The 13,811-nt window shown below is 49.1% G+C and overlaps 1 protein-coding gene across 3 annotated transcripts in view; it reads right to left on the bottom strand.

The window, feature by feature from the left end:
• Positions 1 to 3,165: 3,165 nt before the first annotated feature.
• The window catches only part of BRD9 (bromodomain containing 9), a 28,120-nt gene continuing 17,474 nt past the window's right edge, over positions 3,166 to 13,811 (bottom strand). The window contains exons 12-16 of one of the 3 annotated variants that reach the window (XM_028514570.2): positions 13,228 to 13,339; positions 11,033 to 11,071; positions 8,055 to 8,154; positions 5,191 to 5,358; positions 3,166 to 3,957 (exon numbers count right to left, since the gene is read on the bottom strand). In XM_028514570.2, coding sequence (XP_028370371.1) covers positions 3,857 to 3,957; positions 5,191 to 5,358; positions 8,055 to 8,154; positions 11,033 to 11,071; positions 13,228 to 13,339 — 520 coding nt within the window. In that variant the 3' untranslated portion in view covers positions 3,166 to 3,856. The remainder of the gene's footprint in view (positions 3,958 to 5,190; positions 5,359 to 8,054; positions 8,155 to 11,032; positions 11,072 to 13,227; positions 13,340 to 13,811) is intronic. The other 2 variants (XM_028514578.2, XM_028514589.2) reach the window with 2 other exon arrangements.

Raw genomic sequence — 13,811 nt, 5'->3', positions numbered from 1 at the left:
TCCCTTTTCTGTCTGCAGAGGTGGCATCCCGTGGGCTCCACTGCCTCCGGCAGCACTTGACTTCCTGGTCCAGCCACCTGAGCCAGGACAGCCCCTGCCTCGAAAGGCTGTGCCTCGTCCAAAATGTGCTGTGTGCAGCCCTGCTGCCCAGCGCCTGTGGTGGCCAGGGGTCAGTCCCCCAATGAGCAGCCAAGCCTGGACATACAGAGGCACAAGACAGAGAAACCAGCAGGTTACAAGGCTACCTGGGTGGGGCCAGGAGCCATCTAGAGGAAGGGCTCTCCATGAGTTGTGTGTTGCATGACGTGGCCATGGCAGCCTCTCTGGAGAGCCCAGGGACCTCTCTGCTAGTTGGGCAGCTGGGCCCACAGGGCTGGTGCTAAGGCTGACCTCTGGCTGTGGTCAGTGCGCTCCGCCCAGTCACCTGGCCTCCCCCTATCCCAGCTCCCCTGGGTTTCCATTTCCTCACACTGCATCGATGCTATCCTAACAGACAGCAAAGGAGCAAAGCATCACTGGGATGACATGGACACTTATCCTGGAAACCTGGGCTGACCACAGGTGAGCAGGAGACAGGGCCAGAGAGGCTCTCCTGGGATCGCCAGTCTCAGAGGCCCCAGGGACTGAGGGGTCAGGGGGCCTTTTCACCAGGCCACTGTGGGCAGGGCTGGGCAGGCCCGAGCTGACACCAACAAAGCTCTGTTGCATTGACCTCCACCTGAAACCACGTCCCAGCAAGGTGAGAGCCCAAAGACACCCACAGCTGACCAGGACGCCACCATAGCTGCTGGGCACTGCTGTCCATGGTGCTGCCCGGGGCAGGCCCTTGTTGCCGGGGTCCCAGCAGGCGCCAGGCCAACCAGCTACCAGAGACCCAGAGCAGACAATGGGGCTGCTTGATGGCCTCAAGCCCCTGAGAATCCAGTCAACAGCACACAGAGGCCACAGGGCATGGGAGACATGAAAGCCATGATCACTGGTAACTGAAACCCAGGGCAAGGCCCCCTCAGAGAGGGTGGTCAGTCTAAGGCACCCACGCTTTCAAAAGTATGTGACTTGGAGAAAGACCACAGTTATTAGATGGCCATGTCACAGCTCCTGTGCACAGTGGATTCATTGTCCAAGTGTTGGTCAGTGTGGTCTTCATAGTTCTTGAAAGTGCTTCCTGATAACTTAAGATTAATGCCGTTTCTGCCTTGGGTGCCAAACATGCTTCTCCACATACACATGGACAGCCCATGGGTGGTGCAGGGTGGCCACACAGCCCCCAAGGCAGTGCCTGGGTGACGCTGAAGGAGGCCACCAGGCGTGAGGGGTAGGAAACGCACCACCCCCGAGTATCCCAAGTGTGCAGGTGGTGGGGGCCTTCAAAATGACCCAGAGCCAGACAGTGGCCTCAGCCACTCAGGCCTTAGAGAATGACCCTACTGCACAGAAATCTTCCACGAAAATAACAGTAGAAGCTACAAAATCAGGGCATGTTCACTGTCCAAACACTAGGAAATACAGGTAACAGAGAACCTACAAAGCCTGACCCCCACTCTGGGGGCACCAGGGCCTTCCGTGCAGACTCATGCAGGGACTTAAACATGATGAATGTTCTGTGGGGCTCACGTTGCAGCCTGCTCCTGGCCCCTCTGACTGCAGCACATTGATGTCCCTTCCCACAACACAGGTCCACCACACTATCTCATGGACTGCACAAGCACCCTATGCATGACTGATGAACACACCTGAAATTCAGGCCATCCATGACCTTCCATGATCATAGCGCTCTGCGAACTTGTGTGCGGTTCTGCTGTGCACGTGTTTAAGGTCCCCAAAACACCTCAAGCAAGGGTCTCCACTGCAGGTGAGGGAGGTTGGTGTGGATAGGGCGGGGCAGGGAGCAGCCACACAGGGGAGTGGAGGTGCTCACCCAAGCAAGCTCACCTGAGCACCTGCACATCCGCACATACCTGGGTACAGGGCTTCCCTTTGGGGTAATGAAAATGCTCTGGATTCGATGGCACAACACTGTGAAGGCACAATGGCAACTGAATTGCATACTGATAATGGCTAATGGTTAATTTTGTCATGTGAATTTTACCAAAAGATTTAACAAAACATTGAGACCTTCCGTCAGAGGTTCATCCAGTCCTGACTGTGCCTGACCTTCATTCCCTGCGGGCCTGCAGCCTTCTGAGCAGAAAGGCCTTGGGAATCCCTCCACACTCTGTGTCCCGGGCTGTGCCAGGCTGTAGCGCAGGCTCAGGCTCAGGAGGCAGCAGCTCCTCCCGCTGTTTGTGCTGTGGCCTTGCTCTAAACTGGGAGACCACCACTCCTTTCTGGAAGGCCTGGGGCTCTGGATAGTGCCATTGTGAGCTATACTGGAAGTTGCCCTGGCAGACAAGAACTGAGGCTAGAGAGCGGTAAAGGCTTGAAGAAGGCAGCTCCAGCACGCTCACCCACAAGATTTGCTGGACCTAGTCCAAAATCGGAGCTCCATTCCATCATCAAAGAAACCGACCTGAGTTCTGCTGGAAAACCCACCCCCATCCAAAGGCTGGAAATCCAGGTTCTGCCTCTCCCAGCCTCCTGAAGTTGGGTGGCCAATGCAGGGATGAGGGGCTAGGGGTGAGGCTGGGGGCAGCAGGGGAGCAGCGGCACTGAGGCCAGCAGAGGGCCAGCTGCGGGGCTGGGGCAGTTCTGTGGCCCAACTGTGGGGTAATGCTCCTCAGCTTAAGCCTGTTAAGAACTCCTTTTCTGCTCCCCTAAACCACAGCTGCTTCCTGATGCTTCACCTGTGACAGGTTTTGCTCCGCTTTCACCAAATGTCTGCGGGGCATACTCATCAACTCCGGCCCTTCTCACCCTGTCTGACAGGGCTCATGGGCCTGGACACGTCACACTGCCCACTGCTTCGCAGTCACACATACTCTCCCCCAGGATTGGCCCCACCCTGGGGGGTAATGGACTCTGATCTTGTTTTCACAATAACGAAACAGCAGAAAGCTGTGCAGGAACGGGTGGGACTCCAAACATCACTGTGGGGGCCGAGAACCTGGCTAGATGCCAAGGAGATGGCAGGATGAACGACACTGTCGACCTTGTGTGACAAAGGATTTTTACTGAAAAGTCACCCCAAAGTGGACACCTATCAGTGCAGTAAATAATTCTATACAATTACACTCTTTGTGTATTTTTTATTAAGATCTGTATTTACATTTTGCCAATATAAACAGGCATCCAATAAACATATCCAGAATAAAAAACATTTTATATGGACACAATACTTCATGGTAACTGGTAGGGCAGCTGACCTCTAAGTCTTCCAGCAGAATGTACTCCTTTCTTAGGCACGTGAATTACAAAGAGAACAAGGAAGCTGCACTCAACTCCTTGCCTGTCCAGGGCCAGGCGGGTGTGTGACCCCCACCATGACTTGCCTCGGAAACATGGGGATGTGGGGGACGGGCGGGAATGAACATACAGGATCCCCAACAGAGTGTGGACAGACTCTACCACATCTGCTTCCCAAGGGCCACTTGTGGAGGTCACGGGGCAAAACAGATGCACCCAATACCGGCCAGAGAGAAGGCTTTACTAATACCACGAAGCCCAGAGACAGACCACACCAGCTTTACACGATCTAATCACACACCCTTTATAAAGGATTTCCACTATTTGGGGTTCATAGGGCTATCTACAGAAACAATGGACCCACATGCGGCCGACATGATATCAGAGACAATTCACCACCTCCCCAGGCTGCTTCCTGCATGCCAAAGGGGACATGAAAGTCCTTGTCTCATGACAAAAACTCTGTACATGCAAATAAAAATTTTAAAAAAAGTATCTAAGACTATCTACAAGGCTAGCTCTTCGTAGGGGCTGCAGGTTCTGGAGACTGAAGAAATTCATATGGGTCATGGGTCACCTCTGGCTGCTCCCCGACACTGAGGCGAGAAGGGCTTCCTGCAATCATGGGAAAGACGAGACATTTCAATAGATCTGTACGCATGGTCCAGGCTCAGCAGACTCCTGGCCAAAACCATGTCCGTGTGACTGCTGTTAGCCAAGCCCTGGACTCAGCCAGAGCAATGGCTCCCGGGGTTCAGGCCACCTCCCTCCTCCCCTTCTGGGGTGTGGGCCACTACCCCTCACCATTCCCAGGGTCCAGGACACCCCATCATATCTCCTAGGGTCCAGGCCACCTTCTCATCCCTCCCAGGGTACAAACCACACCCTACCACTCCTGGGGATAGGTGGAGACCACTTTCCATAGGCATAGCTGTGGACACCCTGTAGCAGAAGGTTGGCCTTGACCCTCCCTCCACACAGCACAACCACTGCTTCTGTAGGAACAAAGGCTCCTTGGCCAGGGGCCCCTCAGACAAACCCTAGTCCCCCAGGAAGGCTCCAGTGCCACTTGGAGAGCCTAGGAGGATGTTGGAGTTCTCAGATTTGGAGCTGACCCAGGGCTACCTGGAACCCAGTTCCCATATTATTTATCACAAGGTTAATAGGACCGAAAATACCGGTCCTGACTTGGACAGCCTTCACCAAACTTCTGTACCTGATTACCACCACTTCTCCCACCTGCCACCAGCCACCAATTACTCTCTGAAAGAATAATTTGATATTCGTATCTAGAAACTAAAACAGGAGCACTGACACATTCAAGAAGCCATGAGGCAAATGTCTGGTTCCCTTCCTGGCCACGACACTCGTTCAACTCAGGAGCCCCCTGGCCAAGGAAGGTCACGTGCTCTCCCAAATAAGGATCCTGGAGAAACAAACTTGTCAACACACTGTTTTGGGACTAAAAACAAAAAAAAGAAGAAAGAAAGATTCCCAACTTCTAACTTGGTATGCTGTAAGAGTCTGCAGCCACAGCCTAATTCTGCCCCTTACCAAGGGCCTCAGTATGTGGCTGTCCGGGACACAACTGCCAGCACCTAATGTCCGAAGCCACAAACTCAAGACACTAACTAAATTCCACTCAAACACTTCACCTCAGTGCAGCCACATGACCAGGGAGGCCTGTTCAAGCTCCAGGGCACTGCAGACCCGTGGGCTGGGACTCACTGCCACACAACCTCCAATCTCCTAGGGTCTCTAGCCTTTCTTGAAAATCAGTGCTCCTGCTCTCTTCCCAGACGGACACTGGGAGATTTGGGGTAGAGGACAGGCCAGGAGCTGCCTTACCCAGATGGTGCTGATCCCTGTCGGAGGTGTTAGACAGGGAGCTGAGGTTGGAGGACGGCCGGGAGCCCCCACGCTCTGCCTGTGCCTCATGCAGGTCCTGTAAAAGCTTTGTTGTCTCATCCAAGTTCAGATGGCTGTCATCATGGTCCAGCTCCTTTTTTACTTTCCCTGTGAAAACACAGGACAAGACATCGGTTCAGGTCAACTGGCCCACCCATAAAGCACTGTGTGTGAGCGCTGCTGGTCCACACCTGCAAATCTCTCACTCATCCCTATGCATGTTCAGGACAACAGCCCCTCCTAAGGGGAGCCAGATGAGCACAAGCAAGCTTGGAGGCAAGGGTGATACAACTGGAGCGAGCAGAAAGGGGTGGACAATGATGGGAGGGACAATGTGCGTGACAAGAAACCAGGTGCCATGTTAATCTGTGCCATGTTATGGACAGAAGTCTTGTACTCCTGTCATAAACAACTGGCAAAACAAGATGATGTGTGCAAGAGGCCTGCGGATACCAGGACTGGGCACAGGGCAGGCACCCACAGGGCAGTGAGCGGGCCAAGAGCTGGAGAAGACAGGCTGCCTGGTGAGCTCTCTAGTCTTGGCCAAGCACTGCCCTGCGCCCTGCCAGGGAGGTCAACAGCTCACACATGTATGTGACAATCTGTCCCAAGCACGCAGAAGGATGCAGCCTATGGGTGGGACAATGTTCACCCTACACTGTGGCTCTGTGTGCACCCTAAGGATGCCTCAAAGCAAAACCTGGATAGGGTCCGACAGCTCCAAGTTGCCCAACAGCCTGTTGGAACAAGGTCCACCACAGTTCAAGGGCATGCGACCAAATCTAGCACCCAACAGCATAACTGCTGTGTCTGGCCTCCAACAACCCACCAGGCAGGCAACAGAACAAGAAAACAGAGCTCCACCAGGGAGGAACATCGTGGAAAGATGTGGGAATGGGCAGACAGGGAGTTACAACAATTGGATACATGCTCCATGTGTTAAGGAAGGCACAGAAACTGTGACAGTGAGGCCAGAAAGGGATGACGATGCTGAAGAGGCGCCACGGAGCTGGATGGAAAGGGAAACCCTAGGAAAGACAATGTCAGGTCAGCACAGCAGATGGAACACTCAATGCCCCTGAGGACAGCCCAAAACAAAGGCTTGGCAACCAATGGGTATAACTGGGGTTAATATACATTTGATAAAATCTCTAAACCCTTAGTATCGAGTAGCTGGACAAAATTCAGGAAGAATAAACCTAGAGAAATGCAAACAAGGCACATTACAACCAAAATACTGAAAACCAGTAATAAGGAGTAAATCTTAAGGTGCAACCAGAGGAAAAAAAAGGTGTGTAGAAAAGTATTATCATAGCAGCTCTAGACTGCTAGCCATGCTGAACAAGGATTTCAAGAAGGCTCCCACCACCTGAACGACAAGAAGAGCTCCCTGCACCTAAACTGCCTGTGCAATGGTACGATTTATATTGAACACCCTCTTTCCTTCTGGAAGGCTGGAATTTGGGGCCGTGTCCAGCAAAGGTGTGGTGCTGTCACAATCACTGTTGGGGATTAGGCACAACTGGTAGGGCACATGGGTAGGGCACATGGGGAGCGGCTCTGGGAGGGGAGGGGCGCCTAATCCCCAGATGTACCCTGTGTACCTTTTTCTTTCAGGGAGTCTGGTCAGTGTCCTTTCTGTGAGCACAACCACATGCTAAGTGCTAGAGAATCACCAAAACCTGGGGGTTAGGGTTAGGGACCCCGGAATATTGGGGAAATGGGGGAAAAAAACCCCTGGCAAGATGTCAGACGTGAATTCAATTGCATCAGTAATTGCTTGAAACACAATGGTCTCAACACACTCCATCCAAAAGACAGAGGATGTCAGGATGGATGACAAAGCAAGATTTTATGCTCTTAAAATGGTTCGATGAAACCCACTTTTTGTTTTTAACCCCCACCCAAGGAAATGTCTACTGATTTTAGAGAATGGGGAAGGGAAAGAGAGAGGGAGAGAAACATCAGTTGGTTGCCTCGTGTATGCACCCTGACTGGGGACTGAATCCACAACCTGGGCATGTGCCCTGACCAGGAATTGAACCTGTGACCTTATGGCTTACAGGATAATGCTCCAACCAACTGAGCCACACTGGCCAGGGTGACACCCACTTTTAACATAAGGCACTACAGACATGGGCTGAGTCAGTCTTTGTGGGGGCTAGCCTATGTGTGTCAGAAGATTTAGCAGCATCTCTGGCCTCTACATGTGATGCCAGAAGCACCACACCCCAACTGTACCAGCCAAAGATGTCTCCAGATGTTGCTATTATATCCTCTGGGGGGAGCTGCTCCCAGGTAAAAATATAGGTGTGTCCACAGTAAGAGGGAAGAACATGCACCACAAACACCACTAGTCATCAGGCAGCTGGAATGGCAGAGTAGATTTCAAAACACTGAATTCTGTGTGAGATGCAGAGGGCATTCCACATGGCAGGGGTGGTCAGCAGCCCATGAGGGCACATCTTAGTGGGCACACATGAGCACATTAACGCACTATCTGCAGGCCGGGGCAGGTGCCTGAACCAACAGAATGGAAGGACCCAGATTCAAAACATGGAGCCTGAAGTCAGGAAGAAGACCCAGGCAAGCCCAATCTGGAGCCGCCTGAAGGTGATCCTGAGGACAGTAGGGCCCTCACCTACAGCCACCTTACCAGAAGCAAGGACAAGCAGCAGTGTACCAGCCCTATGCTCCCAGGGACCACCCCTCAGGTTGAGTGGAAACACAGCACTACTGGCTACTTCCTTTCAGCCGATCCAACTGCCATATTACAAGTTAGGCGTGTGCCCAGCACAACCTACCCAGAGAGCTGAGCATGGAGATGTCCAGAGAGACGTCAGAATACGACTTCATTGACATGAAATCCAGCACGGAGCCGCCATCTCCTAGGGGGTCCCCAGCCTGTGGAGGACAGAAAACAAAAAAGGAAAGGCGCTAAGTGGGCAGTGAACATCCACAGGTAGGACATGCCTGCTCCGTCATGTCCAGTCTCCAAAAGTGGGTAAGACCAAGCTGTGTCTAGCCCATGCTACATCCCTGGGACCACCAGGTATGAGCTCATGAGTGAGCCACTACCTAGATCAACAATGCCAGACAGGCGCACAAAGGCTACTGGTTCTCTGGGGACTCTGCATCAGGTAGGTACACAGTGCCTGAAGAGCCCACAACTATTTTTCAGGGACTTCACTTAAGTAATGTAGCAGACTCCAAAACAGAGCATTCACTTTCCTTCTGTCGGCGAGCCCCCTGAAGGTGCAGACGGCAGTCACCTCTGCTCTCCTGGCCCTCATGGGGCACATCTTCTCCCTGGAAGTCTTCTGTCTACTGTTTCAATTCCCCATTCTCTACATCATTCCAGAGATGACCAGCCCTGCCTTCTCTGAAATACTCTACCCGGACCACAAACACATTTTCTTCCATCCGATTTGCTATTAGAATATTAGTTTTTTAGGATTAACATAGAGCTATATTTTAGGTAAATATTTGAACGGCCATCTCTAGTATTTTAAGGCCCTCAAAATTCTGCCAAATCACATACTCTTACATGGGTGCTGAATCCCAAGTAACCAATGACAATTTAGTGTCAAATGACAATGCCCCCCTCCCCAAATGACAGTCTGGGGTGACATTATTTCTTCACCAAATAGTTAAGAAACAAAAGCTCCATCTGAGAGGTGCTGGGAGTTCCTGGGCCCAGCTTGTGCAGATGCTTTTTCTATGCTCCCCCCTCCACCCTAGCCCTCTCCTGGGACTCAGACAGGACCCCTGCCAGAGTGCATGGTAGGGGGCGGTGTCCACCTCCATCCAGCAATTCACAGGAACCCAGTGACTGGAAGAAGCTGATGTTCCTGCTACTGAGCAAGGGGATACCACGCTTATGACCCCTGTGCCTGTTGGGCTGTCTTTGGCCTTGGTGTGAACACTCTGTGGTCAGGCTATCTTGACTTCAGTGTGAATACTCTATCTGGTTGTCCCAGCCTTGGTATAAACCCTCTGCCATCGGGTTACCTTGGCCTTGGTGTGAACCCTCTGGGGTGGGCTATCTTAGCCTTGATGTAAACCTTCTGGCTGGACTGTCTGGGCCTCTGTGTGAACCCTCTGCTACAGGGGCTTTCTTGGCCCTGGTGATCTGCGAATTTGCTTCTTCACTTGGCTTTCATAAAACCTACTTCTAGCTGTTTTGATAAGTGATGTCTCCCAAGAGAAACTGTCACAATAACAATTCAGGCCATCATGAGTTCATGTTTACAGAGCCTGATAATGGGCCAGGCCCCAAGGGTTGAGTGTAACTATAAATTCCCACAACAACCCCACCATTACCATCTGCCTCTTAACCAGAGACTAAGGCTTGGAGCTGTGAGGTACCCCGCCCAGGACTCAGCACCAACACCCTTGCTCATCGGGGATCATCATTCCCCAGCTTGTGTCTCTCAAGGATGTAAAAGGTTTACCTGAGGGTCTTAAAACATGAGGCAATTTGCAGCTCATTAAGACATCCTGAAAAAACCTGGTTTGCTCACACCCTATTCCCCCTGTAGAAGGACATCTAGCAGCACAAGTTTCCCTAGAGACTACAGCAGAACAATGCCCCTTCCTATGCACTAATGCACACAAGCACACACACACACACCAGAGAGCTTTCTCAAGGCTAGACTGCTCCAGGGCTCACCTAAAGGAAAATGGTTTGGCTGTTTCCACTGGTCAAAGCTAGCTAAGTTTGGAGATCTACATTCTAAGATAACATTGAGCATGAGCATGATAGAATGAAGTGAGCAGAGGTGGGTACCTCACCACATGTCAACACAGGCTATCACACATGAACAGGAAAGCACTTAATGGAGCCTGTCACAGAGACAGGTACAGCCACCACAGGGATGAAGAATAAGGGACAGTATAAGTAACAGGAAGCCTCTTCTGAAAGCTGCCCACACCTGCCCCAGAGCTGACTCTGTGGAGGCCTAGCAGCAGGGCAGAAATGTGTGCCAGGCTCCCAGCTCAGGCAGCTTGCAGCATGCCCCAGGTTTTCAAAGGTGGGTATGGGGCTTGCACTCTATGCCACAGTGCACCTGAAACCAAACAGACCCTGAGCAGAACCCTGGCTGCCTTATGTACCCAGATGCACCACAGACAACACCCTCCTGGAAGACACCTTGTCACCTTCTTCAGTCTGTCACTCAGCAAGTCCCACCTGCCAGACACCTGATCCTCCTGCCCTGGGTGAACCCTACAACCACCAAGGCCAGGAAACAACAGTGGCCTAGGCCCCAACACCCTGCCCAGCATCCTGGCATCTCTGCTCCAAGTGCACTACAAGTTTTTTCCAAGGGACAGGAAATGGCGGGGAGGGCAGGGAACCTTAGCTGGACCACAACGAACAGTTTCCTCAAACAGAAACTATCTACATTAGGCACTCACGAGGCCCCAATGACTTAGATTCGCCAAGCTTGTCTCACTCACAAGTGTACAGTGCACATGCACCCCGCTGATTTGCCTATTGATGTGCCCACCTTTCAGCAACCCCACCCTTCCCAGCACCTTTGGATTCCTGAGTCTGGATTTGGAGGAATTTATTGTGGTTTTATATCCCTCACCTCAAGCCATTAAAAATCAAGGGGTGGAAAGAGACTACCACTTCATCTTATTCATCAGAAACTTAATTACCTTCTAAATAAGACAATATACAAAGCTCTTCTCAACCATCCCATTTCAAAAGCACAGCACGACTGCCCTGCTGGCACCCTAATAAGAATGTCTGTATTTACATGTCCATGCAACTCACCTTTATTTCATCTGGAGGCTTCATTGGGACATTTCTCCTCTGCAAAGTAAAACAGGCAGGAAATCAGTTTTTCCCAGTGATTTTATATAGGGCAATCCGTCCACAGCAGGGACACAGGTGACGGCTCATTCACTACTCCTTAGTATTTAAGCCAGACTAACACTAGAAGAAGGGTCGCCTACATGAATCCTAATAAAGCTTAAAAATAAGCTTAAGAGGACCAGGGGGTTCAGAAGTAACGACTTGCCAAAACAAACATAAACATTCCTTAAAGGAAGAAGATAAAACCCAGACCAGCCTTGTCCAACAGAAATATAATGTAAGCTTATACCTAATTCTAAATTTTCTAGTAGCCATGTTAAAATTAACCTTCATATAAAATTAGTCTTAACTTTAGTTTTCTTAATCTATTAAAAACATTTTCATCTAATGTAACCCAAATAAAATAATTACTGACATACTTTCAACCCTTCTTTTTTTGTTCTAGTCTTTAAAATTCTAGTTTGTAGCTCACACTTTCCACATAACTAAAATAAAACAAGCACTTCCAAATTTCCCAGCAGCCCTGTGGCCAGTGGCTGCTGTATTAGCACAGTCTAGACTCGTAGTGCAAGCCCAACATCCAGCCAAGCAACAAAGCAGCAAATCGTGGCCTACAAATCAAAGGAAAATCTGCCCAGAGACAGATCCAGACAGATCAAAATGACAGAATTAGTGGCTAAGGACTTTAAAAGCAACCATAATAAATATTATGAACATAATGTGAAAATAGATGATGCAAAAAAAAAAAAAACCCACAAAACAAAAAGCAAAAAACTAAATGGAATCCCAGAGATGGAAAACATGGTATCTTAAGTAAAAAATTCACTACCTGTGATTCACAAATTTAGGTATGGCATAGAGAAGGATTACCAAAATCACAGCAACAGAAACTATTCAAACTGAAAGGAGGGGGCAGTTAAGTCGTTTTAAAAGAAGAGCTTCAGTAATATGCGGAATATATCAAGACATCTAACACACATCAAAGTCACAGAAAAGATAAAATAAGGGTGTGGGCAAATACTGTTTTGGCTGAAAAATCTTCCAAATTTGTTGAAAACCATAAATCAATAGGTCCAAGAAGCTCACCAAATGTTAAACAGAATAAATATAAAGCACACTAAGACACATCAAAAATAAATTGCTGAAAATCAGTTACAAAGATAAAAAATTAAAAGGCATCTAGAGCAGCCCTAAACGGTGTAGCTCAGTGGATTGAGCTCGGGCCTGCAAAGCAAAAGGTCGCCGGTTCTATTCCCAGTCAGGGCACATGCCTGGGTTGTGGGCCAGGTTCCCTTGGGGGTACGCAAGGGGCAATCATACATTGATGTTTCTCTCCCTCTCTTTCTCCTTCCCTTCCTCTCTCTCCAAAAAATAAATTTAAAAAAACTTAAAAAAAAAAAGGCATCTAGAGCAGAGGTCAGCAAACTTTTCTCTGAAGGGCCAGAGAGCAAATACAGGGTGGGGAAAAAGTAAATTTACATATTTCAATGGAAATAATACAAATGAATAATACTACAGGTAATGTAAGAATAAACTCTGAGTTTTACATACTAACAACCGTATACCTACTTATACCTACTTTTACCTACCCCTGTATTTGAGGTTTTGAGAACCATGTAAATAAAGTTTGTAGCATTTTTTTTTACAACCTATGAAAAAAGGGAATGTAAAAAACCACTGAGTTCGAGGGTCAGTTTGTCAACCAAAATAGACATATTACAAATGGAAAACAAGATAAAAATAACTGCATACACAGAAATAGTGCAAGTCAGGTATCTTAAAGCAGAAAGGAAAAAAACACCAACATATTGATTCCATACCCATGAAAAATGAATTTAAAAATGATGGTAAAGTAAAGCCTTTCCCCAAGATTAGTCGAGCAAATTCACCGTCGCCAGCTCTATACTATAAAATGATTCTTCGGAACAAAGCAAAATGACAGATGAAAGAAATCCGAGTATGCACAAAGTTATGAAGAGTAGATATGTGGCAAATAGAGAGAACTTTTAAAAGTTTCTTCTAAAGGCAACTGACAGTGAAAAGGTCAGTGAGGGAAGAACTGTTTAGCTATGACCTAAAAGCAGCACAATCTACCCTGAGAAGCCAGTCACTTGGATGGGCTTTCACAGGAATGGTGCCACAGTGCAGCCCACCTGCCTCAGCTGGAAGAGCATCCTCGAGTGGTCTCCGCCTGTGATCTGGTCCAGGAGGTCATCCACTATTCTCTTGCTGTAGCTCCCAGCATCCTTCACAAACTCTTGCAGGCTGGAAAGGGCCAGAAAAGAACATATTGACACAAACGCTACGTGCTTTCATCTTCCATACTCTGCTGCCACCAATGCCAGCAGTCCTGAGCACAGAAGCCTGTGATATAAGCACACCTCAGTCACTCCTCCACGAGGTTCTGAGAGCTTCGAACTTCCCATACATTGAAGATTTGGACCAACAAACTTCATCAGATCCTCAAAATGGTCAATGCCACCAAAAAGTTAAAAAGATCTCGAGAAAAAATTAATTTAAAAAAGAAGCACAGTGAAGAACAGTGTATACACATGTGTATGGGGTGATAGAATGACTTATGCTAACTTTTGTAAAAGAAGCACATTCATGACTGTTTTGGGTTTAAAAATAAAGTAGCCTGAGAAAAGATGCACAGTGTAAATGGCTTCCTAATGGGCAGGGGAAGGAGCAGTTGTGGGAGCCAGGCTCGATTTTTGGGCCTTATGAATGCTTTAAA

Source organism: Phyllostomus discolor, chromosome 3, assembly GCF_004126475.2.
Source record: "Phyllostomus discolor isolate MPI-MPIP mPhyDis1 chromosome 3, mPhyDis1.pri.v3, whole genome shotgun sequence".
In the NCBI taxonomy this organism is placed as follows: domain Eukaryota; kingdom Metazoa; phylum Chordata; class Mammalia; order Chiroptera; family Phyllostomidae; genus Phyllostomus; species Phyllostomus discolor.
The sequence above is the reverse complement of the archived record's forward strand: the minus strand, read 5'-3'. Positions and strand labels throughout refer to the sequence as shown.